The sequence below is a fragment of the Hemicordylus capensis genome, chromosome 9, assembly GCF_027244095.1.
Source record: "Hemicordylus capensis ecotype Gifberg chromosome 9, rHemCap1.1.pri, whole genome shotgun sequence".
NCBI classification, from domain to species: domain Eukaryota; kingdom Metazoa; phylum Chordata; class Lepidosauria; order Squamata; family Cordylidae; genus Hemicordylus; species Hemicordylus capensis.
Window position 1 is genome coordinate 23054280 of NC_069665.1, and position 27597 is coordinate 23081876.

Genomic DNA, 27597 nt, shown 5'->3' on the forward strand with positions numbered 1-27597 from the left:
GAGGAGAAATAAATACCTCACCTCTTCCTGAAAATTATGTTCTGCTGATAATATAGGTGCATGGACATTGATGGTGCATTGCCCCATGGGAATGATAGCATTCAGCCACCTCCCCCTCCCAAAATAACACATCCAGAAAAAAGAGAGGGCTTTGGCTTTAGATGAAGGACAGCAAGACTAAATATACTCGGCAAACAAAAGGTTGCTTGATTGGGTGGTCTGGTCGCATGGATTCTCAGCAATCAACTCATTCTTTGCTCAGCATAAGGAATTAATATTAAAGACAGAACTTCAGCACACGTACCTACAAAACAGCTGGTTTTGTATTTCACATAGTTTCACAGTGCTCAACAAGGGTGTCATCGGAAGTCCGGGTCTAACATCAAAGAATGATTATCTCTGTGCATGCACCTCCAAAGTAGCTTGGTCAGATGAAACACTGACCACATATGTGCAAAATCTTACATTCCAAGCTGCAGAAGAAATTTGGACAAGATGTATTATCTTGCAATACATCTGAGCATTTCTATCTGACAAATTCATAAGCCAAAGCAGGTAATTGTGAACTTTGGTGGCATCACTACCTGTAACAAAAAAGAGATTCCATAATTTAAGATCCTATCTTCCTTTCATAATCCTCTGGCCCTGTGCAAGCGTGTCTACTCCATTCATCTGACAATGAACGGGGACTGTGCAAGAGTGTGGTTCATTTCAGTGGCACTGGCCGTGCATGGTGCTCTTTCAGTCCAGAACATGCTTAGGACTAGGCTGCAAACTTTTCCCTTCTATATTTCACCCAGCGCTGGATAGATTTTGTTACCTGGATAGCAAAGGCAGTTCATGAGGGTGAAAATCATACTTGAGATGTTGTTGTTGTTGTTGTTGTTGTTGTTGTTGTTTACACAGTCAGACAAGTGTTAGTGACTGGTTTGTTTTATCCAGACATTGAGTTGCTGTTGTTGTTGTTGTTGGTTGTGGTTGTTGTTATAAATGGAAATGGTTCTATCAAAAAAATACTGCTGCCACTTGATTGTGCTGGAGTCCACTTTTGAGAAGTTCCACAACTGTTGATTGGTTTGGTCCTTGAGGCCTGGCCCTGAGCTGAAGGCCTTGGTATCCAAGAAGTCAGTGGTTTGTTCCACCATGATGATTCTGAACTATTGTAGGAAAGTGGAACTGGTGCTGCATGCTCTCATAATACAGCCAGTCAAGTCATGTTCTTTACTTCTAGAGCTGTCGAAGAGGTGCAAGAATTTCTGGGTCACGTGGGGTTGGGCTGACTTCAGTCTTATGTCATCTACTTTTTGTTGTTAGAATGGCTGTGGTCCACTGTTGTTTTTTAAAATTTACAGACAAGAGTGAATGCTAAGGATCCCTTAACATAGATGAATCGGTCAAAATATCTCAGGTATATGATAGGGCTGAGAGAGATTCCTGCCTGCAACCTTGGAGAAGCCGCTGCCAGTCTGTGAAGACAATACTGAGCTAGATAGACTGGTGGTCTGGTTCAGTATATGGCAGCTTCCTATGTTCCTAATGTAAAAGGTCGAGACGTCTTGTTGCACTTGGTCAAAGTCCACCAGAATTCCAGCAGTCAACAAGCACTGGGTAGAACACCAGAAATTGACTGGTAGCGCCTACTGAACCATGGTCTACCTTCTGTCCGCCCTGCCCCCCAGCAGATAGTCAGTGGCATGATGGGATGTAATAAGCTTAAGGCATATGCTTTGAGACCTTTGGTGATTAAGGTGCTTATTAAGACCTGTGGTCTGCCTGCGATGAAGATCAGCTTGTGGCAGGTATACTTGCGCATCCTGCTGAGCCTGACAGCCGACCCCTCCATTCTATTCTGCCTTGCCCCAAATTGTCCATTGAAGGCTTGTCACACCCATCGCCTGGCTAAAGATCAGCTTTCGAGCTTCCATTGTGAGCCTTTTTGCCTGCATACACCTCAACCGGCAGTTATCCCCCATGCTCTCCTCTGGCTACTGAGCAGGTTGGGAAAGAGAGGGATTCAAGAACACAACAGCCAAGGCAGAAATTAAAACCTTTATATGGAGAAAACTGGGAGAGGGAGAGAGAGGTTCAAAAAATAGAATGAATTATGTACGAGAACACTTAAGACTTCATGCAGCATGGGGTCCGAGCGTTGCTTTCTCCCCTGCTCTTTATTACATGGTTAGAAGGCCAGCAGTATGGAACTTGCTGCTTGACTTTTGAAACACCTATGGCAGCCGTGTTTTGAACGTCAGTGTTTGTCACCGACAGCTCCCCGCCAGGAAACATACAGGTTTCTCAATAGAGCTGTACATATGATTTTGCTAAGTGCTCGTAGTTCCCTGTCCTACACAGGCTGTTTTCAGAAGTGACACTTAAATTAGTATTCTGCGTTCCCCACGTGAAAAACCTACGTTGGCTTAAAATCTACACTTTTCAGCTCCCTCCCAGAATGCCCATAGAGAAGGTCCTCTCTGTTTTCCCTTCAGATCCCTCCTCAAACCTACCTTGTCCATGAGGCACCTGTGTGACAACACCCTTACACACACACACACATACACACACATACACCGGTCTTCATCCCTAAGAACCATCAAGACTAAGGGCCAGTTCGCACACTGCCATATATTCATGCTGGGGAAAGCATTGCTTACTCCATTTCTTACTCTGTTTTTATTGTTGAGCCTTTTAATAACAGAAATTATAACAACACATGCGACAAGTTTGAACAATGCAACAAAGAAAAGGCATATCAAACAAGTTGGAGGGGGACAGAGAAAAAGAAAATAAAACAGGGGTGGGGAATGAAGTGGGAAGATGGAATGGGCAGGGGAGGAGGCAGAAATATGCTTTGCATGGTTCAGAAAAATCAAGCAATGGGTAGGAACCCAAAAATGTTTTTCTGCATGTGGAAAGTGTCTTCTGCCCTGGGAAGGGTTTTACAGATCTACCTGGATCCAAGACTATGTTTTTTCCAGGTTCTCTGATGTTATAAATCAGCAGGTCATCTTAAATTCAGAGTCCTTTTTCCTTTCAGGTAAATACAGATATAACCTCTATTTTTAAAGGGAATCGTCTTAAATTTGGAGTTATCTTCTATTTGGGTAGATACGGTACATCTTGTGCTACAGCATTGCACAAAAAGCAAGTGAAACTAAATCCTGTGGCTTCCTAGATATAGAACCCCATTTTAGCACTGCATGAACATTTGCACAAGCATCTCTGGGCCATGGCTTCTGCTCATGGTCCACTTGATCCAATTTGATATCTTTGTGAACATCTTGCAGAGAAACAATAAAGGGCTACCAGGATGGAAAAAACTCGTAGTCTCAATCTTAAGACCTGTAAATGAGGACCATGGTGTCCTCTTGATGACATCCTTGTGCATCCCATGCTCTTGAATAGCAAGGTCAGGAAGTGTGACCATCTGCTCTGCAATAGGTGGTAAATGTGTGCCAGAGGGGAGGGTGTCAGTCTTATTGGGGAGGGGAGAGGCTCTACGTAGGAACTATAAGAGATCTGAAGGAGAGCAAGCAATTCATTCTCTCAAACTCTAGAACTGGTCTCTGCACCCTCATAACAAAATGCAGAGGACAAAACTCTTTTAAGATTTTCACCAGATAATCATTTGCACACCTCAAAGAAGATCTGTTTGTATAAATGAATGTCAGTCTTTTAAAAAAACATCGCTCTGATTCCACCGAAGTCTGCATTCTCTCTTTTCAGATCTGTGCAGTCTCTGTACAGGTTCCTTGAAATCCCTCCCTCTCCACTCACTTACCCAGTAAAACCAATCATGTGATTTCCCAGCAATATATTTAACATTTGTTATATTTTCCACACTTTAAGAAGAAATGTCAGAAGCCCTGTCCTGTTCAGTCAAAACAGAACCCTACAAAAATTGACGGTACAGAAATGACTTCTGAAGTTGTCTAATGATATCTTATAATTATCCCTCTGGGCACTTATAATTGTTCTCATGACATGTAATTATGTAGATAAATTTAAGTGTAAAAAACCATTAACTGTGCTGGTGTTTAACATGTGCACAACTTGGTAATGTGTTGCTCTCGCCTTGCAAGAAACCAACGCTTACACAAATGCCATCACGCTAACTTTTTTGGAAAGTTTCTTTTTATGACACACTATTCTGTAGTTTAACATAATGATCAGAATGTAAAAATCATTAGGGTGTGGGCGGGGGGCGCTCTAAAAATAATAACTACTAGCTGGACCGGGCACAGAGCTTCTGAGACTCTAGTTCGTTGCCGCCACTCGCTGCTGCTTTTTCGCCCGCCCACTGTTGCGGTTGTTTTCTTCCCACCAGCCCGCCACCGGGTTTTTTTGCCGGCTGGTTGGCCGGCCAGCTGGCTCGCTGCCACTGCCACCATTTTCTTCCATCCCACCCATACCCGTTGCTATCCAGCAGCTGCTTGCAAACACTCACAAGAGCTGCCACAGATGGGATTAGTGATGGGTTTGCCAGAGAGAGAGAGAGAGAGAGAGAGAATATAGACCACATATTGATATATTGCATTGCTCCTCAGAATGGTGGCTTCAATGAGCCCAGCATTAACAATATCCCTGGATGTGGATTTTATGGAATCTTTTACTAAAAATAATTTAACGTACATTTCCAAACTTCTGCCTAACTTTGAAATTTAGAAAAAAATTCTTTCCAAAACTTAAGGTTGTAGCAGGCAAAGCCCTCAAAGAGAAACTGGAACTACTTCAGATGGCAATTTTACTCTGGGAGGGTGGGTATGTATGCACATACCAGCCAGATTTACTCCAAAGTCCATGCGATATTTCAGAGAGCATTTCACACACTATTCGGGGTTTCCCTCCATATTGAAACCTAGCCCGATTTATGTCCAGGGTAAAAAAAAACCCCTCTTTTTGCATTGGTGTATCCGTTATGACCCAAATCCGCAGCAAAGCCTTGTGTTAAAGCCTGCTGACTGAAAAGCCTCATGGTACAACACTTAAAGACCAATCTATGTAACCTAATCTGTCTGCTCTCTGAAGCAGTCCCACTGTGATCAGCATGAGTTACTCTCCGGTAAGTGTGTATGGGCCTGCAGCCATTGGCCTTTGGGCTGTCATACATTCTCAGTAATTTTTACAAATAATCCTGTAATGGAGGTCAGTAGTATTACTATTATCTTTATATTTCACGCCACGCTAAAAGTTCAACCACTGGTTCCCAGAACTTAGCGGTGAATCCAACTTCCAGTGGGGGCAATATGCCAACATTGGTTGTGTCATTTGAATTTGCCAATGGCGGTCTATTCTGCCTGACTTGCAGTGCTGAACCGGACTGCTGTTACCAGCTTCAGCTCCTGGTTACAGATGCCAGGTCTGGAACTACAAGCTGGTCAGAATATGCTGACATTGGTGGGTTCAGATGACATGGCCAATGCTGGCATGTCTCGCTCCACCGGAAGTCGGAATCTTCCACTGGACGTCGGAATCCAGAAACCAGTGGTTTGGTTTTTGGCATGTCACGTGCAGTTGACCATAAGATGACAGCTTCCTTATGAACCCCTAAAGTGTTCATAGCAGCAGTGAGATTTGAACTGTGGGGTATGGCAGTTCATCTTAGTCATGATGCTATACTAGTCCCCATTCTTTATAAATGAATAGGTTATCTCGGGGGTTCTCGGAATTGGTCCCCAGATGTTGTTGCACTACAGTTCCCACTGTCTTGAGGACCATGGGAATTGTAGTCCCAACATCTGGGACCCCAAGTCCGAGAAACCCTGGCTTAAATTACTGGCAGGTAGGGTCAAGTTGGCAATTGCAGAAGGTTAAAAAGAACTGGCCACTCTTAAAATGTAAAACTCATGCTAATGACAATTTTATTTATGCTTCAAAGTGATTTAGCGAATTGTGTGACATGATTTATGGAGTCTCAGGTGAACGTGCTTGTGTTGCGGAGGATGGATTCACATGTTCAGCATGTTCAGCCATGCCATGCAGTACAGGTCTCCTGTAGGACTGAATTACCTGAAAGTGCATGAGCAGGGAGATAATTTCTTTGAGGACACCTGTATGCCAAAACTTCCCTGTTGTGGTAACTTTCTATGAGCAGAGAAGTTCCCAGCTCTTATCTTTAAAAAAACCCAGAGACAGGGGAGCACACATGAGGAAGAAAAAAAATGGGTGGATAGGCATTGCAAAATAAAAATAAATTGTCCCCACCCCACCCCTAACATCAGTTCTCCCCTGCAAATTCCTCATCCCAGCCTGTTTAATTAGACAGCCTGGCTTTGGAAACTGAAGTTGATACCCCTTCTCTCCCTCCGGTTCTTCCTTACGAATCTCCGCCCTTCCTCCGTTATTTTTATCCTAGCATCCATGGCTTTATGAAGACTTGCTTGTCAGGATATTGTTAAGTTCTACCTTTAGGAAGCTCGAGGATGCCTAAAACTGAATTCTGATAACTTGATTGTGTGAAGCCAGAGGGATGTTCCCTTGGACAACTAAAAACAATGCTTTGGTGCATCATGTACCGTCTAAATTGTTGGTTGATAGCCACAGCAGTGTTGTGGGTGAATTGGCTGACAACATTTTCATTTTACTTGTGATCCAGAGTGAGGTCCTTGGATTGGAAGCTTATGCTGCAAGGACGTTACTTGTTAAATTACTGTGCAGCACTTTGTACATGAATGTGTGTGCTTAATGTTCACCACCACCACCTGCAAACTATTTTTGGGAGCCCTGCTTGTTGTGAGCATCAGAATAATAGACAAGTGAAATCTGGTGTTCTTAAATTCTAATTTGAAGTAGAGAAATCACTGGTGTTCATAAATATTACCCAGTTCAGAATATACATTTGTCCCGCTCATAATAATGAGATGTAGTAAAAACCAAGCATTATTTCTCTGAAGTTCTTGTTTAGAATGTAAAACAAGATTCTGCACGATAGTCAGCATTCAGGTTCCTCTGAAGGTACATGTGAAAAAGTTCCTTACCTTTTACTCGTGAAACTCCAGTTGCTTGCAGTCAAACTACATGAGCTACAAAGCCAGCTGCTTGGCAGATGCACGAGCTGCACCCACTTGATGAAACTTTCGTTGATGGATAAGAACAATGCAACCAGATCGCCCTACCAAGTAGCCTTTTGTTTGGCAAATATCTATTTGGGTCAATTCCCTCAATAGGTCTTGCAAACATTGTTTGTGTGTGTGTGGAGGGGGGAGGGGTACCACCCCCTACCCATGTCTTGTGTCTGCCCAGAGAACAATTGTTATGGCGTGGCCTATAAACAAAGTAATATCTATTATTAAACCTTCTCTTGTTCTGAGTGGGTTTGTTTTGGGTGAGGATGTACATGTTGAATTTCCAAGTGGTCTTCAGCCCTGGCTAGTACTGAGAACTCCAATTCCCATGGGGCAAGATAAGCACGTGTGCTCATGTTACAAATGGAAAGAAAACCCATGGAATCAGATGAGGGATTTTTCCTGAATGCTCACTAAGAAAGGTAGTAAAATACTGAGCTGATTCTGAATTGAGCTGAGCCCACCCATCACTCATTTTAAGTGTGCAACACCTTCCCTCTCCCAGTACTCTGAAAATCGGTTCACTTTTAGGGGAATCTGCTTGGGACATCCCCAAATAATGGCCTCTGTAATTGCTCTACATAATTTATGGAGGACAATATCAGTGTGTCCAGAGAACCAGTTATACTCTTCGTACATTGGGCATACAAATTTAGCCTCATCTCACCTATAACTTCCACCTGTTGCTGTCTGTACAGAAAAATTTATAGAATGCAGCAGAATACACAGTTTTCCTGTGCCTATTGCCCATTCGCCTTTAGAATAAGTTTTATGTATCTCTCCCAAAGGCTAATGATGTTACTACACATAGCAGAATCTTATTGGGATTTAGTTTCTGTGGGCTTCCTGTAGTTTCCAAACTATAAGTTTAGTTTCTGTGGGCTTTTTCTATACATGCAAACTTCTCAGGTCCTACAGATTAAAATCACAAGGTTGGCTAGTCCAAATCACTGAAATGATTGGGATTCTTATATTTTTAGCTTTCACTACAAAAACCTCTCTAGCCCTTTTACCTGTGGAGATATAAGGAAAAGTAAGCAGACAGTAGTTTTAAAACTTGGGGCTTGATAGACCTGTCTGTCATTCCTCCTTTCTGATCAGCATTCTGATATTTCAAATAATGTTGCTAAATTTTGTCTATCAGCTTACAAAATTCATAAACTGTGTTATGGCATACACATGACAATTCTAATTTATATACTAACAAGTGTAATTGACTACAGTTCTTGTAGTCATTTACACTCTGGCTAACCTAATAAATTAGTTATGTCAGTTAAGTTAGTTGTGTCATATGTTCTGCATGCACAATTTCTTGCTTTGCTGCTGTTACTGTTGTTGCTTTTATTAGGTAGTGATTACTCTTTATGTGAAGCAGGTTGTTGACCATAATAAAGATTTGATTTGAAAATGACTAGGGATGTGCACAAAACAGATCTTGCATTCCGTTCTGAGCTCAAAATGGAATTCAAGATCCGCGGAACTGGTCAATTTGGAATGTTCCAAGCTTGGAACAGGGTCGTTCTGTTCTGAGCTTGGAACAGGCCCTTCATTTGAATGGCCCAGTTCATGGTTGGAATGTTCCAACTGCTAACCATTCTGCACATCCCTAAAACTGAGAGGATTATTTTTTACTAGAATCCAGAGGTCCACCAACTGGAGCTAGCTGCAAAGTAGTTGCTGGGGAGGGGGCAGAGCTAGCCACAAAATGATGGTGCAGGGGGTGGGGCTAATTATTATGTTTCAAATTGCCCAGAGATCTTTCAGTAGGACCTGATCTGCTTTCTGCCTGTCCCTCTTAAAGCCAAATTAAATAACTAAACACATATTGAGCTAGGTCTATTCATGCTTTAGGTGCTCTACAATTACTTTGCCACCCTTTTGGCACCACATTTGTAGCTGTGGGCGAGATTTGCTGTGTGCCACAGAATTCTCTTAATTGGGAAGCTGGAAGAGGATCAAGCTGATTTAATCTGATTTGGCTTCCCCCACTCTTCCCCCCCACTTTTAAAAAATGGGCAAAAGATGAAGGTTCAAGTTTAGATTTAGGAAACCTTTCCCACCTGATGAATTATACTTCTACACTATACACAGTAAGCAACACACACATGGGTAGATGGACTAAGACTCAAACACTCATCCAATGTATTCCTTTTATTGAACTGTATTAGTTAATGCAATCAGATTAAGTCACATTTATAAAGCAGACCATCCAGTTGCACTGAAACTGATGATATTCATTACGTAGGTTTTTTTTTTAATCACTGTCTGGTGAACTGGCAAATCCAATCAAAGCATTAGTCTTTAATTGTTTAAAAAAACCCTCAAAAAGTGTAAAAAAAAATTCAGACAATAGCCAAGCCATCACATCACAACGCACAATTACCTAAAATTGCAATTAAAAAGCAGTTAAACAGGGAAGGGGGGGAAAGGAAAAAGAGAGAGAGAGAGAGAGAGAGAGAAAATCACTCCTAAATCTTGAACTATCAGTATAATACAAGAAGCAACAAAGGGCAAGAGCATCAAAGCAGATTCCTATCTAGCAACTATAAATTCAGTCAGAAGCAGAAGCTTTAAAGTACACTAAGCTCAAGAAGGACAATAAAAAATACTGCGCATGGAATACTTTTAATCTCTTCCATTAATATTCATTTCCAGCTGCTTATAATAGCAGCGCCTCATGGCCAAATCATTAGAGTTTTACATCTGGGTTGCAAATGACACTTTGATTGGATGTAATGTTCAAATGGTCTTCCCCACTGAGCTTCCGTCAAGTCTTCTGCAGAGAGGTGTCCTGTAGTGCCAGGGGCTCACTGAGCGTGCTGGCTCAACGTGTGGTTCTGGAAAAAGATGGGGGAAAGGAGACGTGCGTGAGGGGCAGAATAATAGAAAGCAAGCCCGTACCCTCCTACTCAGTCGCATTTATGCGGAACTCAACATAAAAGCTTTGCAATTATTACAGAACAAAATGCAATGGGGTGGGGGGGGGAGAGAAAATGCTCCTAAGTAACAGCTGCCAATGTGACACATTTGCTTTGTACTGATAGATCTGTTAATGCTGGCATGAACTTAAGGAAGGGGGGGGAGAGAGAAAGAGAAAGAAACGCAACGAAACGAATCTCAGCCAGCCAAGTAGCGCCAGGAGGATTTCACTACATTCAGGCAAAGTGGTAACACTCTACAAGGAAGCTGGCCTTCTGGGACTGCCTTAACTGTAACAATTAAACAATATTCTCCACCGCTTAGGGACACCCACCCTTCGCTTTGCCATATCCTGTTCGTTATTCTCACTCAGTGCTGATGGAAAGTCTTGGCAGAAAGAGGCGGCCAGATTGCGACACGCACACTTGACAGTTGGAGAAATACTTCCAGCAACCAAAGCACCAGTTGCTGTGTTCCAGCCCATCCCGAGCCTGGTGCGGCTAAGTCACGCTGGCTTCTATGGTCTTCGGGCACAAGACATGCCCATGGGCCTCACCAATGACAACTTTAACTGCAGCTGGCCCCCACCACAAAGGAAGAAGCCCTCAATGTATAGCTAGGTAAAACCAGCCAGCAGGCATCCACATGTGACTTTGAATGCTTCAACCTTGAGGAAACATCCACATATGCTGGCCATTGTGCATTTCTGCAGCAGAAAAGGATTAGCGGACAAGTTGGAAAATGGCGGCTGTGTTGCTCAGTGGCTTATTTTCGCTGAAAGGATGACATTTATTGCACACCTCTGCAATTAGCTTCCATTCCTCCATAAAGGGAGCTGCAACCAAGGGCCTCCGGGGAGACATTAGAATTTAGACATCCTGCCTGTCATTTGCCAAGAGGCTAAATAAATCTTAATGCTATACAGAAGTTGCATATCCAGTCTAATGCAAACGGAAGTAGAGTCTCAGAGTTACAGGCACCTCAGGGATGGCGTCGGTAGTATCTTGCTCCAGGAAGCACACCCTTCCCTTTTGCCACTCATGCACTATTTGTTCCCCGGTTCAGGATCTTCCCCCGCCCTCCACTGCTTTTAGTCTTCGATCTTTTATCAAAAGATTCGGTATGAACAGTTGAAGGGCATTAGCTCATCTGATCTGGTGGCACTGAAGAGTTTCCATCTCTTCGTAGGTCACATTCTACCTTGACCTAAACTTTGCAAGCACGAATGCCACTTTGCCTATATGAGTGGAAACTACTCCCGTGAATCAAAGGTTGTGGTCCCAATCCAGAGAAAATTAATCATGCTAAAGTGCCACCAAACATGAGGGAACAAGTTAGTCATAGTCAACTTAAGTCACATTAATTTTTAAAGGGCTTAACTGTGTCTCGTTTCCTTTGGATAGGAGCCTAGGTATCTTTTTACTTTTACAGTACAAACACCTGGAATACTTCAAACTTCTTTTTCTCAAATCCCAAATTTCCATGCTCAGTTGGAGTTTTTCCTATAATATCTGTTTAATAAAAAGTCCTCACAAGAATGAAGCCTAAATTAACTGGAAACGTGGTGTTTGCTTTGGAATACCTGTTTGCAAAGCAGCCTTTAATGCCTCTTCAATGGCAGTGCAACATCGTATTAATATACTAAGAGATTTAACTTCACATGCAACCTTGGAGAAGCCACTGCCAGTCTGTGAAGACAATCCTGAGCTAGATAGACCAATGGTCTGACTCAGTATAAGGCAGTTTCCTATGTTCCTTTACTTCCTCCATAGCAACCCAAACTTACTCTCCATGCCAAACGGGGGTGGGGAGACCGCGAGTCCTTTAATGTTAAGATGACATCGGTCTAATGAAAACTATCTGGTGACAACATTTAACTAATGCAAGTTCCATTTGCAGGCCTTGTCTCTCGAGGTAGCAACGACCCCATTTAAGTACTGGTACAATAGTTGCTGAACTGTGCACTTCCCCAGAGTGACCACCAGATGTCAGAAGTGCTGTGGAGTTTCTAGATCACGTCAAAGTTACTAGCAGCATTGTGACCAATGGGTATCTTATGAAACTCTGGTCTACACAAGGAAGCTCATTCTTTTGCGCACCGCATGACAAAAGCTGAAGGGGAAAGGCAGAAAAAGCATCACTGTCTGGAAATCAGGTGCAGGAAAGCTTGTTGGAAATTAAAAATCAGAGTGAAGATGGCAATTAACTTTGAGCTTGCAAATGGCACAGCAATTCTCCCCTAAAACTGCATTGTGGGAGGAGAATAAGGGTTGCCACTACTGCATTTTACAGCACCCCATGAGGAAGGTCCCTGTTGTTCCCATTTTACAGGTGGAAGATGGAGGCTGAAAGATGAGGGGTATCTAATGAGGGTCAGATTCACAGGGTGTGCGCGCGCATGTGCACTTATATGGGGGGGGGGGAGCTGAAATCTCCCTCACCCATTTCACGGACCTATTTGCAAGTCACAAAATGAGGGGGTGTCCTATGGGCTATTTTTTTCTGGCTGGGAGGGGTAGGGAAGCCACCCAAACATACTGGCAGTGGCTTTGCGCTTCCAGTGGTTACTGCTGTGGCACAGGGCAAAAAAGGTGTCCATAAGCCATCAGAACTGCAGGGAGCATCACTGCCTACTTTTGCTGCCTGCTTTGTGGTCCTGGTAAAGGGTGCCCCCTGCTCCATAACCGCCAACTCCAAAGTGAAAGTCCCCTAAAGTGAATTTTCAGCTCAACTAGATTTTTTTATAGGAGGTTTTTACTTTGAACAGCAGCTTTTAGGGGTCTGAAACACGCTGAGTTATTTAATACTTTGCTGCTTGCACGTGTATTGGAATTGCTGTTCTTCGGCCTGTGTCTACTGGGTGTCACCTTCTTGTTGTGCTGCCTTTTGAAGTGATAAACTAATTGTAATTATTTTCACCCAGAGAATGCATCTTATGAATCCTTGGCCTGTGTCGCGAGAGCTGGGGTTATTCTTTCTGGGGTTTGGGTGGTGCTGGTGGTAGTTCATAGATCCATAGGGAAGGTTTGTATATTACAGTGAAGGAGGAAAAGGATGTTATTACTCACACAGGAAGCATGCATCACTTCCTCCCCAGAGATGTCATGAGCCTTGAGCAGGAGCACTCATGAGCAAAACTGGAGCAAACCGATCCCCATTCACAGACTGCTTCTTGTAGCATAATCAGGGTTGTGCTCACTCTGATCCAGACAGCTTCCCCCTTTCCCCTGCCCAAACAAAGACCACTCCAAAATTTTACCTTGGGGAAGTGGGGTGGAAGAGGCAGTGGAGACAGCTGCAGGCACTTCAGGCCTTGGGAGAGCATCTTTTCCCATCAGAGACTGGACTGGGACTATAAGTCCCCAGTGGGAAAATGAAGCTCTGTGCCATTCCCCCTGAGGGGAAGGCCTCTGAGGGAACTCTTTAAAGAATATTTTATTCCTTTTCTCCCTACCTTCCAGTCACCCTGCAAAAAATCCTCAGCTCCCTTTCTTTCTTTTTACTGGGAAAGGGAAATCCCTCAGGCTGGTGTCAAAAGTAAACTTGGAGGGAGGGGAAAATTGGGCTCTGATGGTGGGCATCACAGGACACATACATCTTTGCACCCCAAGTTCACCTCCCTTGGCAATCTTTTTTTGGCGACAAAGGGGAAAGCTCCCTTCTGGACCTAAAACATTGTTGCTTAGGGAGCCAGCAAAAAGTCCAAAGTTCTTTCGTTGCTCCCTGTGTCAGCAGAGCTAATGGCTCACACGGATCCACCCTCCTCAACAGACCCATGAGTGTTGCCCTCTACAGATGGCGATATTTCCTGGCAGCTGTGGCAAGTGCATGTCAGCAGTCCATAGCTTGGGCTGATTTGGGGAGAGAAGTAGAGAATCATTTTGGCTCCCCACAATTTCTCTACAAGGGTAAGGATTCTAAGAGCAGTAGACTTCCTCTCTGATCTTCTCTCTCCAACCTTATGTGCCCGAGAGTCCAGCACTGGTCTCCGCTTAAAGAATACAGTTTTGCTATTTAGGGATGCGCCTAAAGCGGTCTAGTGCCTCCTTAGGGAAGTGCTGAACTGGCTTGAGCGCCCGCATCTGAACCAGTTCAGCGGAGTGGGGGTCAGTTCCTTTTAAAAACCCGGTGAGCAGGTCCTTGTCTGCTCCTCAGCCACCCCACTGCTTCACCAGGCATGGTGCTTGCTTTCCAAAAGGTTGTGCATGACTGCAGTGCTGCTCCCGGCAACCAGCGCACGGCGTCAGTACGCACATGGCCGCCGCACATGTAAAGACCTGCTCACTGGTTTTTAAGGGAACTGGTCCTGGGCTGCGGCTGCCCATGCCAATTCGGGCACATCCCTATTGCTATTCCCTCACTACAAAGAACCTTCCATTTTACACTAAAGTACAAGTTAGTATTTATGCCTTGATGCACCAGGAAATTGTAAATAACGTACTATGTTAATGCTTCACGCCCCAGGTTTTTGTACAGTCCTTTTGCCTTTTTGACTCCCCTTGGTTCATGCTCCACTGCAGACTCCATGAGAATGGGCATAAGCACTGGAGGTTGCATGCATTCCCACTAAGGCATGAAGAATATGTACAAATTGACAGCCTAACAAGTGTATGGTATAACGGCTATGTGTACATCTCAAAGCAACACTGGAGATGCAGATTCCTCAGAAGGATTTTGTACACGCTCCGGGCAATATACTTAGTTTCCAAGTAGAGGTTCTGCATTTTGATTGTACAATGTGTCACTCTATCAGTTTGTACACTTCCTCCCAACATCACTTGGAGCCTGTGAATATCAATGGGACAGTTTAAGAAACTCCAATGTCATGTTATCAATTTGCACAGGACAATTGCATAATTAGCTTTCACACAAATGTATCCAACCACTAGTGTGTGTCAATTCACCTTATTTTCACCGCAATCAAAGATCTTCCTATTCACTTCATGCGTCTCATGTCACCACAACAGCACTGCTTTCTGTTTACACATCTGTGTTCTGACATGCGCCTGCTTGCATCAATGAAGCCACTGCAATCTCTGCGGTCATCATGAATACCAGAGAAAACCAACGCAGAAGGTTTAGCATCCTCCAATCGAAGCAAGGGCTGTAGGCACTCGACAGATCCATACTTATTTAGGCAGTGTCATTTAAAAGATAATGCACAATCAGCACTAGCGGCAAAGCATACGGTCTAAGGCTGAGAACATGATTTCCAACCTGTGTGGCTGCTGCATTGATTGCACTAGGCAGGTCAATAACAGAATGGTATGTGGCTCTAAATCTGATAATGAAGCTCTCCTTGTGAACCCTCTCTCCTGAAACATGGGTTAATAATACCTTCTGCACACATCTAATACAAAGAGCACACTGTTTTTGTAAGCAAGAGGCCATGCAGAGATGCACACTGATTACAGTCCTATTCAATGGCAATTCCGAAGCGGGTTCACCGCTTCCCTCCCCAAGGGCCCATGACCCCACTGGATCATCACACCACCCATCAGTCCCAAGGGCTGGAGAGACATTTGCCATAAACAAATTGTGGTTTGCATGAATATTCGTCTCAGGGAAGCCCTGTGGGTTGTATCTCAGATAATAATATACTGGGGGGTGGGAAACCAGAGCAGTCATTCTCCTATCGCCAGACTGGTTAGCAGTAGAGACCCACATCTGCATCAAAAGAGAGGTAGCCAAAGCTCTTAAAGCTGATGGTAAGTCAGCAAAGTTGTGCCATCGAGTCGGTGTCAACTCCTGGTGCCCACAGAGCCCTGTGGTTGTCTTTGGTAGAATCCAGGAGGGGTTTACCATTATCTCCTCCCGCGCAGTATGAGATGATGTCTTTCAGCACCTTCCTATATCGCTGCTGCCCAATATAGGTGTTTCCCATATTCTAGGAAACATATTCCCATATTCTGGGAAACATACCAGCAGGGTTTCAAACCAGCAACTTCTTGCTTCCTAGGCAAGTTACTTCCGCACTGCACCATGAGGTGGTTAGTGGTAAGTCAGTACCACGGCTCTAAAGCTGAAAGTCTCCTTCGCAAGTGATACTAAAACCAACATGCACTTCTAGTTTTCTGTGGATGACTACCCAGTTTTAAGGGCAGACAGTGTTTTGTCTCTAAATGTATATTTTACTAAAATGGAAAACAGCTGTTTCTTCCCCTCCAGAGCCTAATTCCAAAATATGGACCTCATTGAGTTCCCATTGATCTCATGCTCAGCAGTGTGCTAGGCACAAGGATCTCTGGGGCATGTTGTTTCCAGGGCACCTGAAGCCCATACCAAGGACTTGGGTGCCCTGGGAAAATACACATTTCCTTGGATCCCTGATAACTGGGACACCACTACTGCAGCATTCAAATCATCAGGAAGGGAAGATGCAACAGCTCAGGTAACAAGCAAGCTGGAGAATGATTTGGAGAGAGGGAGCAAGTAACACTTGATTTGTTTGTTAGGCACCTGATCATTATGAGCAGGCTAAATTTGTATTTTGGGACAAGCAATTATGAACTCTGGTGACATCACTAGTAGCCAGGAGTTAGAGGCAGCTATCTTCCCACATTGTTACAGGAACCCTGCAATATACTTTTAAAGAACTATTAGTGTGTTGAATTGAAGACACCTCTCTTCTACAGCTGGAGTTGGGCACCACAAATGCAGATGGAGTAAACAGTGGCTTGCAATGCTTATGTCAGTCAACCACCCAGGGAAAGGGAGCTGTTTATGGGCATTCAGCACCCATGTTTGTATTCAGCCAATTACCACTTGCAGAGCACTTTTAAGGATGTCTGCTTTGTTCCTGCGTCTATAACTAAACATATAACAATAAAGGCATTTCTAGCATACTTTCTGCCTTCCAGACAGCAATAAAGTCAGTGGGATTTAAGAGAACATTGAGCGTAAGGTAAGGAAACACGGAGAGCTGTGGGGGCAGGGTGAGGGTCGGAAACCTTAAAAAAAAAAAAAAAGGAGCAAAGCTGAAAAGCTGACATTCAAGCTGAGAATCTTCCACACTGCAATAGGAGTCCCTGCCAGCAAATCATGGGGGTACTACAACAGGAGCAGGTGAAAAAATTAAAATGCTACTGGGAGGGGAATGACGACTGTTTGAGGCCATAACACAACCATTCGGTGATGCTGCTCTGCATCTGTTACGCATCTTCTGTGTGCCAGGATTTCTTGTTTGTTTGAGAGCTTGGAATCTAAGATGACTCCATTGAGGCTGTAGTCTCATGAACAATGAGGAAGAGCACCGGATACTCCTATCAGGGGGCTTAAAGGGTGCACTTTACGCTGCTACCTGTCCCCTAAATGCACTGCCTACAGGACTGATTAGAGATGGGGTAAGTATTGGAAAGGGGGGAGCTCAAAATATGAACTTCCCCTCCTCAAATAAGGCAGGGCCCATTGTGAGTAAGGTCCAGCCCCCTTAGAGCTGGACTCGACTTGAAATGGAGCACCCCACCACTGCCACGTCTCTGCCCTCTACTGCCTACCCCCTCTGCTTCCCCAAGGTGGGGAAACCCCTTTACTTTGAAGAAGGGGACAACAGACAGCAGAGGGCAGGACAGAGGGCCCCACAGGGCCTTTCCTTAACTGCAAATGATGCTCTGTGCATCATTTCTTGCTGGGCATCATAGGGCTCAACTATGAGGGCAGAGGGGATTTTGAGTGTTCACCCTGAATAGGATGTGCCCAGGTATTTCAGAGTGAACTGGAGGTGGCTTGCCCATCTCTAAGGATGATTATGTTCAGTGACATCACAGGAAGGCATCTCTGAGTTTTCTGCTCTGCTTTCCAAAGAGGAAAGTGTACTAAAGGGTTGTTGAACTTGGGGGAAGCAAGGGCCAGATCCAAAGACCTATTTTAGATATGCCTAGGGCTTGGCCATGAGCAATGAAGTCTTTGATTTGAAGTTTCCCCATCTTGAGAAACGTGAATTAAAGACACGACCTTGACAAGACTGGTGAACCTCACTTGCAAGCATGAAAGTGCTCTATAGTAATAATGCCTCTCCCGTGCTAGAAGGTTTCCCATCTGATCATGAACAGATAAGAGATTCCTGTAACAAAATAGCCAGCATCAAATTCAGCAGCTGATTAATCCGTTGGCTCACCCATGGAAACAACGGATGTCTGGATATGCATATAGAAAGGCCCAGCCCACGCATCTCTTCCATTTAAGTGAGCCTTGTGAGTGCATTATCATCTTCCCATTCTGCACACCAGGCTGCAATGACCCACAGTAAATGGAAGTCACTGTAGCCACAGGTGGCAACACAGAAACAGGGAATCTTGGTTCCAGTGGTTTCGCAGAAGCCAATTGCATGATCTGGTGACATCTGAGAAGATAATGCCTACTAATCACTATATTTTTCCTACCCAGGGAGTCCTCCAAGTCTACTTCAGAGTCTATGGATTGCTCACCTTATGTTTCATTATGCATTCTTTACACTTGTGTGGCCGGGAAGGAGGATACTTCTTTGGGTCCAAGCTCCACTGCAGTCTTATTTTAGCATTGCTCCTCAAGGTCTTTATTACTCTTTAGATTTCCTCACCTTCCCCAAATGGGTTTGGCTATTGATAGACCAGCAGAAAGGAGGAGGAATATTTGCAGGCAGCTTTGCAGATGAAATTGACAGAAGTCTGGCTCCTGTAGCTCACTCTTTCTTACCAAGAAAAGGGCTCCTTCTCTATCCTGAGCCCTCCAAACGAATAAGCAAGACCTTGTTCACAGGTCAGGTTATGTTTTTGCCAAGAGAAAGATTTTGAGCCCCCACCCTACCCCATCTCATAGTTTAGTTCATCCCATTCATCTCTCTTTGTAGTCTTCCCCCAGCCAACATTTCCCACAGTCATTACACTTGTTTGCTAGATATGACTGTTTTACTATTGCTGCTGTTTGGTTTGCCATCAACCACTGTAAGCCACAATGTTTTGCAGTATACAAAATAATTTTGCAGTATACAAATAAACTGGCGGATTGATGTATATGACAACAACCAGAACCATGTGTGTAAACAAACGTGACGTGTCAGGACTTCTCTTTCCATCACAGGAGCTACCGAACGAGGTATCCTGAACCATTCACAAGACCACTGTGATACAGTAAGGTCCGCTGAAAACATCTACTTCTGACGCTTTCAACAACATATCGAAAGTATCATTTTATATATTAACTAGCTGGCCTGGCGCAAAACATCTGTGCCCTAGATCTCCCAGTCTCTGACCCCTCACCTTGGCCCCTGCTCTTCCTCGGCAGCAACTGCCCACCTCCGCCCGTCTCCTGCTTTCTCCCTCCTCACCCTCCCTCCTCCACCGCCCTCCTGCTGTTCCTCGGCTGAGTGTGGGTGAAACATTTAAGCCCCCGACGCCAGAGATTTCCATGAAGGCGCTTGCCACCCCCAAGACACCCGCTTCGGCCATCGCCATCATGCTCTCTCTCGCCATGCATGCACTTCGTGCTGTGTGGGCGAGGCTTGCCACCGATGACCTTGTGTATTATATCTATATAGATGTAAGTTCTAAATGTAAGATCTGGACTAAACATTATGCTTCCCATGGAGCTCAGCATCCCTCTGCTGAGTTGCCCATTGCTCAGCAGTATTGCATACAACAGATCACGGTTAGCTCATCACACCATTTTGTCTCCCCACCTACCATCAGTGGGGTCCACTGGCAAGGGGAGAGAAACCCGCAATGTGATGGGCCCAGCTTGCAGGGGGAATTGCCTTAGAAATGTAACAGATGTATGAGAAATTCACCACAGAGAGGCTTATTTCTTGGGAAGCATACCATTCAGATCCAGTTTTTAACTGCAATCATGTCAAGGCCCTCTCTATGCCAAGATACCTCTCTATGTCAGCTGATATTGGTGGGGATTTTTCAGAGATATGGAGGCACTTCACACGATTAGTGTGAAGCGTCTTACTCCCCGCAGATGATCAAGCCTGCAGCCCTGGGCGGCCACACGATCAGCCGCCCCCCACGGAGTCAGTGGGGGCTGTGGGAATCAGGGGCCGCCCTGCCCCTGGAAGTCCCAAGATGCCCCACGCAAGTCTGCCTGGAAGGAAACCCCTTGGAAACTATAGACACTACCTTGAGCACCTTCATAAAGATAGTGGGGTATAAATGAGATGATGAAGATGATCAGAAATTTGACTGCAACTTAAAAAAAAAAACTTAAGTGTTCGTATAGAACTGGACATCTTAAATAGATAAGACCACAGTAATCTTCACAACAGCCCTGTAAGGGAGATTAGTCCTACTGCCCAATATTGGAGGGCAGAGTGAGGGCCAAGGCTGAGAAAACAGTGTGGTGTTCCTGGCTACCTTGTGAGTTCATGATGCAGATTTGAATTGGGGAGTTCTACATCCACAGCTACCCACACCTTAAGTGGCGCAGTGGGGAAAATGCTTGAATAACAAGCAGAAGGTTGCCGGTTCGAATCCCCACTGGTACTACATCGGGCAGCAGCGATATAGGAAGATGCTGAAGGGCATCATCTCATACTGCGTGGGAGGAGGCAATGGTCAACCCCTCCTGTATTCTGCCAAAGACAACCACAGGGCTCTGTGGGCGCCAAGAGTCGAAATCGACTTGACGGCACACTTTACCTTACATCCACAGCTGCATCTCTCAATCACTACACCACACCAACTCTTAGTTAACCGATGAAATAAGCAGGAAATCGTGGGTTGTTTAAAATTGGAAAAATAGCATCCAAAATGTGGAGGAACTTAAATCTCTCTCAGAAATGGGCAGTTTTCTAGATGTTTAAAATTATTATTTGCGATATTGCATATTGCATTTTCCTTTCTTCCCCCATGCCTTTTGTTTAATGCAATTAAGAGCAACCTATCACTAAAGATCAGGATCTCTGTGCCTGGACTTTTTATAACGAGATTATTCAGCCAGAGGAGATGGGAAGGTACTTGCCTCAGCCAGCAGAGCTTAATATTGTGGCTTCCTCAGGGGACAAAACACGGGTCTTAGATTGGGGCTGTGCTAATCCAAAGCTGGAGATGTCACAGCCAGCAACCGGGGCAGGGGGAGGAGGCGGCAGCGCGGCTGCTCGTCATAAAAGCATTTTGGAGAAAGGAGAGGAAAACCGGGAGAGCAGAATGACCCACCTAATTGCATTTTGCTGTTTTTGCTTTCCTGTGCCACTCAAAAGAATGGGGAGGAGAATCACCTTTGCACCCCTGTGCAGTTCATATATATGCTTATTTTTAGAACATTCTGACTATCATCCAAGGGTCTCACACTAACAGATGGCCTGTCTTAAAGACTCATATGTTCACTAGCATGCACTTCCGACAAAACGGTAAATGTACTCAAGAGCATGCCATAAAGAGCTTTCAGTGAGAACTCCAAATCCAATTTAGTTAACACACTTCATTAAAACCGATAGCGGGTAAGCAACGCTTGTCCTAAAACCTGGCGTTAATTCCCAGTTCAGTTGTTCCAGGTAACTTGTGAGTGTGGCTAGTTATCTGGCTGGTTTTCGGATTTCCTAGATAAATATGCTGTTTATTTTTCAAGTCCTGCCAGAAAGACCGCGTTCACAGGATGCTTCCATTCTGTAACTGGCTGGAAGGTGATCAATGGATGAATGTTTTCCCATCATCACATTACAATTTCTGTGAACTTCTAAGTGTGAATGCAGCAAACACTTTTTGCTTTTTAGCTCTTTGCACCCATGCCAAATAATCTCCGTAGCTCAGTGGCATAGCATCTGCTTTGCTTGCAGAAGGTCCCAGGTTCAATCCCTGGCAGCATCCCCCGGTAGTACTGGGAAGGACTCCTGCTTGAAACCTCGGACAGCTGCTGCCAGTCAGTGTAGACAATACTGTGCTAGATGGACCAATGGTATGACTCAGCATAAGGCAGTTTCTTGTATTCCTATGAGTATGTTTGCACCCATACAGTTCCCCTTTGGCAGCTAATAGCAGATTTGGCGGGGCGGTTTGGATCAGCATCATGGTACAGGAGGGAACAGTTAGACTAGGAGTGCACCTAGGTAATTTTGGAGCCTGGCCCTAAAGGCCTCTGGAGGCCCCACCCTGACCCGCTGCAAGTTAAGCATCTCCCCACTCACACACACACTCCTTGACACATGCAGTATTTTTAATAAGTGGGTTCTCGAGTGCACAAATAGCAACTGAACTCACAAGAATTTAAGAATATAAAACAGGCATATTTATGCAAATATGCACTAGCAGAAACATTTCAACTCTCAATCTAACGTATTTCCATCCCACATATTCCTTTCCCCATTCTCCCCTCTGTCTCTCTAAAGTACCCTGTGTAGGTAGGTCATAATCACGCTCAGCCACCTGGCACAGCACGGGCCAGTGGCGCAGAGACCGCACCACCCAGGACAGACTAAGTGGATTTGAGGGGCCCCCAGGGGGTGAGGCGGCCCTGGACTTTGGCCCCAAAGTCTGGGGGTAAGAGCGCCTCTGGGTTAGCCCCCCCCCCGAGCTCCTCTTTGAATTGGGCCCTTCTGCAGCTTCTTTTTCATACTGAATAAGTTGTCAGGATGCCAAACATGGGAGTGACCACACCATGTCTAGGGTGGCCCTGAGCCAGAGATGGATTCTGAACCATGTTTCAGAACATGACCCACCCACACACTTTGTAACGCACCATGCACTTTACAGAATAGGAGGGGTAAACACAAGCCATGGATGATTCAGAGAACGCAGTACAATGTTCTTAATTTCAGACCAGACAGTTCCCCAAAGAACCACCAAGTTTTCCTACTTGAACCTTCTTTCAATAGCTGCCGATTAACGCCCCCAGTAGCTGCTCCACCTCCTTCCAAAGAAGCAACCAGCTCATTCTTCATGCAGCTACAGGAAGACAGTCATGACCGACAGCTGAATGTTCAAATGAGTGGGGGGCGGGGGCATATCTCTCCTGAAAATACACTAGTTCTCTCCTAGAAAATACACTAGGTGAGGCTGTATTTCAGGAGGGGGGGGGAGTTTATTCTCTGAGTTATTCTGTGTCTCCCCTCCTCCATCTCCTCAGTTACAGCGTTATGATCACAAAATTAAGCGATAATCTGACACATTTTAGAACACTCAAGTTCAGGCCGCTAATAGCTAATTAGCTCAATGTTCTTCTGCATCGGGGGAACAGAGAGAGGGGGAGGGGCAGCAGCTCGATCACCTGCTTGCTGCTGAACAGCTGTTCAGTAGGATCTCAGCTGAAGAGACAGACAGGCGCACATGTGATGATGTCATCACGCTGCACCCATTGCGAGGCAACGGCGAGAGGGAAAGGAAGCCACGAACAAAGGATAGCAACGTTTGCGGAACTCAAGAAGAGCACAAAGGACTGAAGGAGAAGATGCTGCAGCCCTTTTCCCAGGGATTTTGGACCTGACCTTGTGGGTACTATCCACAGCTCTGAGAACCTCAAAACCCATAGACTGGAAGATTTGGTCTAGTGCAGGGGTAACCATCCTTGGGTCCCCAAATGTCATTGGACTACAACTTCCATCATCCCACAATTGCCCATTGTAGCTGGGGATGACGGGAGTCGTAGTCCCACAACATCTGGAGACCCAAGGTTGGGGATCCCTGGTCTAGTGCAGAAGGAAATCAAAGTGTACAATAGCAGACCCTCTCACTGGAAGGCCGAATGGATCCTCTGGATTGGCCAGGTCTGGTTTAAATTATTAGAAGGCTTGGCTTGGCCTGATTCAAGTCCTTTAATTCCTAAACCTGAATCCAAGTCCTGTTCCTTCCATCCCACCCCATGTCTTGTTTGCTGTTCTGGTGGTGGTGGAATGGAGGAAAGGAGGGAGATCTATCTCCCAACTGCCCTCTCTGATGTCTGGAATGTTGCTATGGCTATGTGCCAGGAATGCTGGCAGGGAAACAGGAACTAGATTTCCCAGGAAATAGATAGATGTGGGCAGGCAGGAAGCTGGGTGGACTTGGGAGTTTGCTGGGAGGGATCGGATCCCACTAGACTTCTTAAATACATTTTTATTTAAAGATGTATTTTACATCACTGGGGGACAGGCGCCAAGTTAGGCTCAGAATCCAGCTTGGGATAAACCGAGCTATGTTCTGAGTTTTGCGGGGTGGTGGTGGTGGATGAATAGTTCGGTTCTCTGAGTTCCGAGTCTGATCAGAGGAGTTCACCCATCGCTAGTTTTTAAAATCCTAGCACTGTTGTCCATTTTCTTCCCTGTGTGTATTCCATGATGGGTTATCAGGAACTAATTGGAGGATCTCCTCCAAATAAATGGTTGGGGCTGGCATTGTCTCAGATACTCCATTAGGAATCATACTGCAAGGGCAATGTATTCCCTATCTTAAAAAAATAAAAATAAAAACCCCACTGGATAAAATGCTGTTGTGGAGGAAAGTAAAGCAAAGCCCAGGGGAAAATTTCCTTAGCACAGCACTTTGGAAATAAAAAAATAAGAGCACTAGAGAATACATTATTAAGAGATAACCAGAAGTTCTCTGTTAGAAAGAGCGAGGATGTCTGTAAACATACTATGATTCACTCAGGCACCCACTGAAACAAGGCAACTAATAATACCCTGTCTCAAGAGTTGGTGGGCTCCTGAGAATTTTACTCGCAGAGGTGGATCCATCAACCTATTTGCAATTTGTACTGGCCTTTGGTACACAATGCTGAGTATCAAAATCAGTTCAAAATAACGAACCTTGCTCTCCCTGTCCCCAAAATGCAAAAGGAGAATATGAACTAAATATAATCACCATTACTGGAAATACATAACATATCTTTCAGAAATCTGACACTTGTGCTTCTCCATACGACATCATTTCCATCTGACTGCATGATGGAGTTTCTGTTGTGCAGAAAGAAGAGAAGGGGAGATCCCAGCATGCACGTTGGTTCTGTTGACAATAGTTGGCCTTTTAACCTCAGCTTGGACAGTCCACAACCTTCTCACAGAGCTGCCGATGTGCCTCCTTCCTTGCCACGGTTCTACGTTCTCGGGAACAGTTTCATGCACAAAAGAATTGGCTTCTTTGATATGCTGGCATGCGCCACTGAACACATTGTAATAATATGCATCTGTCCTGATGCAGACTGATGTTCAGCTGCCAACTATCTGGCAGTAACTGGGTGGGCTTTTGCAGAGATAAGAAACCAGTCTCCCGAAATACAATCACCCACTAATTTAATGCTGGGAAAGAGGGACATAATGGGTACAAGCAACATTTGTCGTTCCCAAATGACAGATATCCAAACCCTATAGTGTTTTGAACTAGATAGCCCTTTCTCAAGGTAATATTTAATGCCAAGAGTATCTAGGAAAAACTCAGTGGTTCTACCTTAAAATTGGAAGATTCACACTGACAAAGCATGTATTCAGTGTGGTGCAGCAATTAGAGGTTAAGATTTAGGTTCAAATCCCCATTCATCTAGGAAGCTCACAGGGTTGCTGTGAAAATAAAATGATGGAGAACCATGTATGAGCACCTTGGATAAATATAATAAAACGATTCAGCTTCTGAAAGCATGATGGCACAAGACTGTTGTTGCTAGGACTGTTGTTGTCCCTCTACCACACAGGTTGGAGGCTAGATTAGCAACTTCCTATTCACTCCATTCAGCACTCCTGCAGCAGGGATGGCCCTTTCATGAGGCGAGGCAGTTGCCTGAGGCAGCAGATTATTGGGGTACCAGCAAAGTAGCAAGATGCCCTTCCGTCCCCTCCTTTTAGTCAGGGAAGGAGGATGCTCACAAAAGGGCAGCATTTGGCACCATGATGCGTCAGGCACTTAAGAGGTCTTGCGCTACAACTGGCGCTATAAGACAATTGCGCTATAATGCCAGACTGCTGAGGTTCTGGATTTGGTTAGCAGGCGGCTACTCATCTGGAGCTTTTGCATGGTGTACTCCTGCACTATGGAGCTTGGAAATTTCCCAACTCTTATCCACACCTAGGATACCTCATGGGCCACCAACCTGTAACTGTTCTAAAAGCAAACATTAAGAAGACTTCTGATTTCATAAGGCCAAGCAGATGCGGCGGGGGGTGGGTGGTGTCTGGACATTCACCGACAATGTCTCCTGCCCTGATTGTTGTATACAAGTTCAGAGAAAACACAACAAAGAACAGTCACACATCCAAATGCAACATGCTTCTGATCTCTCTCACACAGACATACAGAGTTTGGGCGGAACATTCTCATGCCGGAATTGGATGTGCGTTTTTAAATGAGGAGCCCCTTTGAATGTACACTGAAAACTGTAGAGGGAAATATGCTAAACGAGCACACAAATCCACCCTTAGTTGCAACACAAACACAGAGTCCCATGGCAAAGAATAACTGGCTAAACGAATTTAACCAGAAAATAAGCGGGATAGGAAGGCATGCCCCTATAACTGGGATATGAACCATTAATACAACTAATAATCTAGATACAATCTGCATTTTCTGGCGCATCAGAGCATGAATACTAAATAACTGCTCTAGCACCAAATGGGGGACAATGACTTTTTGCATTGAAGCACCCCTAATCCTTATTTAAGCCATGAGATATGGTATCACAGTGGTTAATTAATTTGAATTCTGCAGCTTCCCGTTCCATCTGTCCCTTGAATTTGGGCCAGCGCTTTCCGCTCACAAGGCCGCTGTCACTTCATTGCGATGGCAGCTGAGCATTATTCTTTGCTACGTTGCACCGGTGCAGCTGTTCCTGTGCACCACAATAAGCCAGCCTCAGGGCGGATTCACACAAACACTTCTTGATGTTTAGCATGTATTGGTGGTACATGGTCAACAAGAGGTGGCAATGTTCCAAATGGGGTTTCGGTCATGTCTCACCACTGTGACTGTGGCTCAGCTCACTTGAAGGCTTCCCCAAGCTAAACGTAGAGCACTAACAGCAACCCCACGCACCAAGCCCACCAGGCGGGCGATATTGCACCCGGACAGATCAGGCTTGGTTGGTAAATGCTATGATGTAATTGAATAATCCTGTTTTATACTGAACATTTTAACACCTCTTTGATGTCAGGAAAGGTAAGACGTCATAGATATTCTCATCTTTTACTCTTGCCTCCAGATTATCAGGCAAGTATCCACAATGGACTAGAAGCACAACATTTCCACTAACTGAAAGCTGGAAGTCTCAGGATTCTAGCAAGAGCCTCATATTGTTCCACTCTTAAACATCTGTTTGGGTGATGTCACACCAAATTCTTTCGCCGCCCTATTCTTTACAGCATGCACTAAGGGCCAGTTTCACATATTACATTTACCAGGTTTGCCACCAAATGCACCCTCAACAGAGAGCTGCAGACAACTGCATTTCCCTAACCAGCATACATGGACAATATACAGATTTTCAAAGCAGGCACCTGACCCATCCACACATTACATTCTCAGACATATACTTCAACCATGGAAATGCTTTCCTGACATTTGCAGCATATAGCCAATGTGGTTTCTAAGAGATCTGAAGTTTTTTATCCTTTTAAAAGAAGAAGCAGCAAAAAACAAGCCTCTGAGACCTTTTTATTTTTAAACTGTGCTCTCTTCTTTTGTTCTGTCTGACCCCATCCAAGTTCTCCTTTTTGCACCCGAGAGGCCTTTGGCTGCTGCCACTA

General features: G+C 44.8%; 1 protein-coding gene and 1 long non-coding RNA gene across 5 annotated transcripts in view; one reads left to right on the top strand and one right to left on the bottom strand.

Annotated features, from left to right (window-relative positions):
- Positions 1–27597, top strand: part of LOC128334420 (uncharacterized) — a 70981-nt gene that overhangs the window by 22428 nt on the left and 20956 nt on the right. The window lies entirely within an intron of this gene.
- ZNF423 (zinc finger protein 423) overlaps positions 9198–27597 on the bottom strand; it is a 311610-nt gene continuing 293210 nt past the window's right edge. For all 4 annotated transcript variants that reach the window (XM_053271249.1, XM_053271248.1, XM_053271247.1 and 1 more), the window contains one exon: positions 9198–9898. In XM_053271249.1, coding sequence (XP_053127224.1) covers positions 9869–9898 — 30 coding nt within the window. In that variant the 3' untranslated portion in view covers positions 9198–9868. The remainder of the gene's footprint in view (positions 9899–27597) is intronic.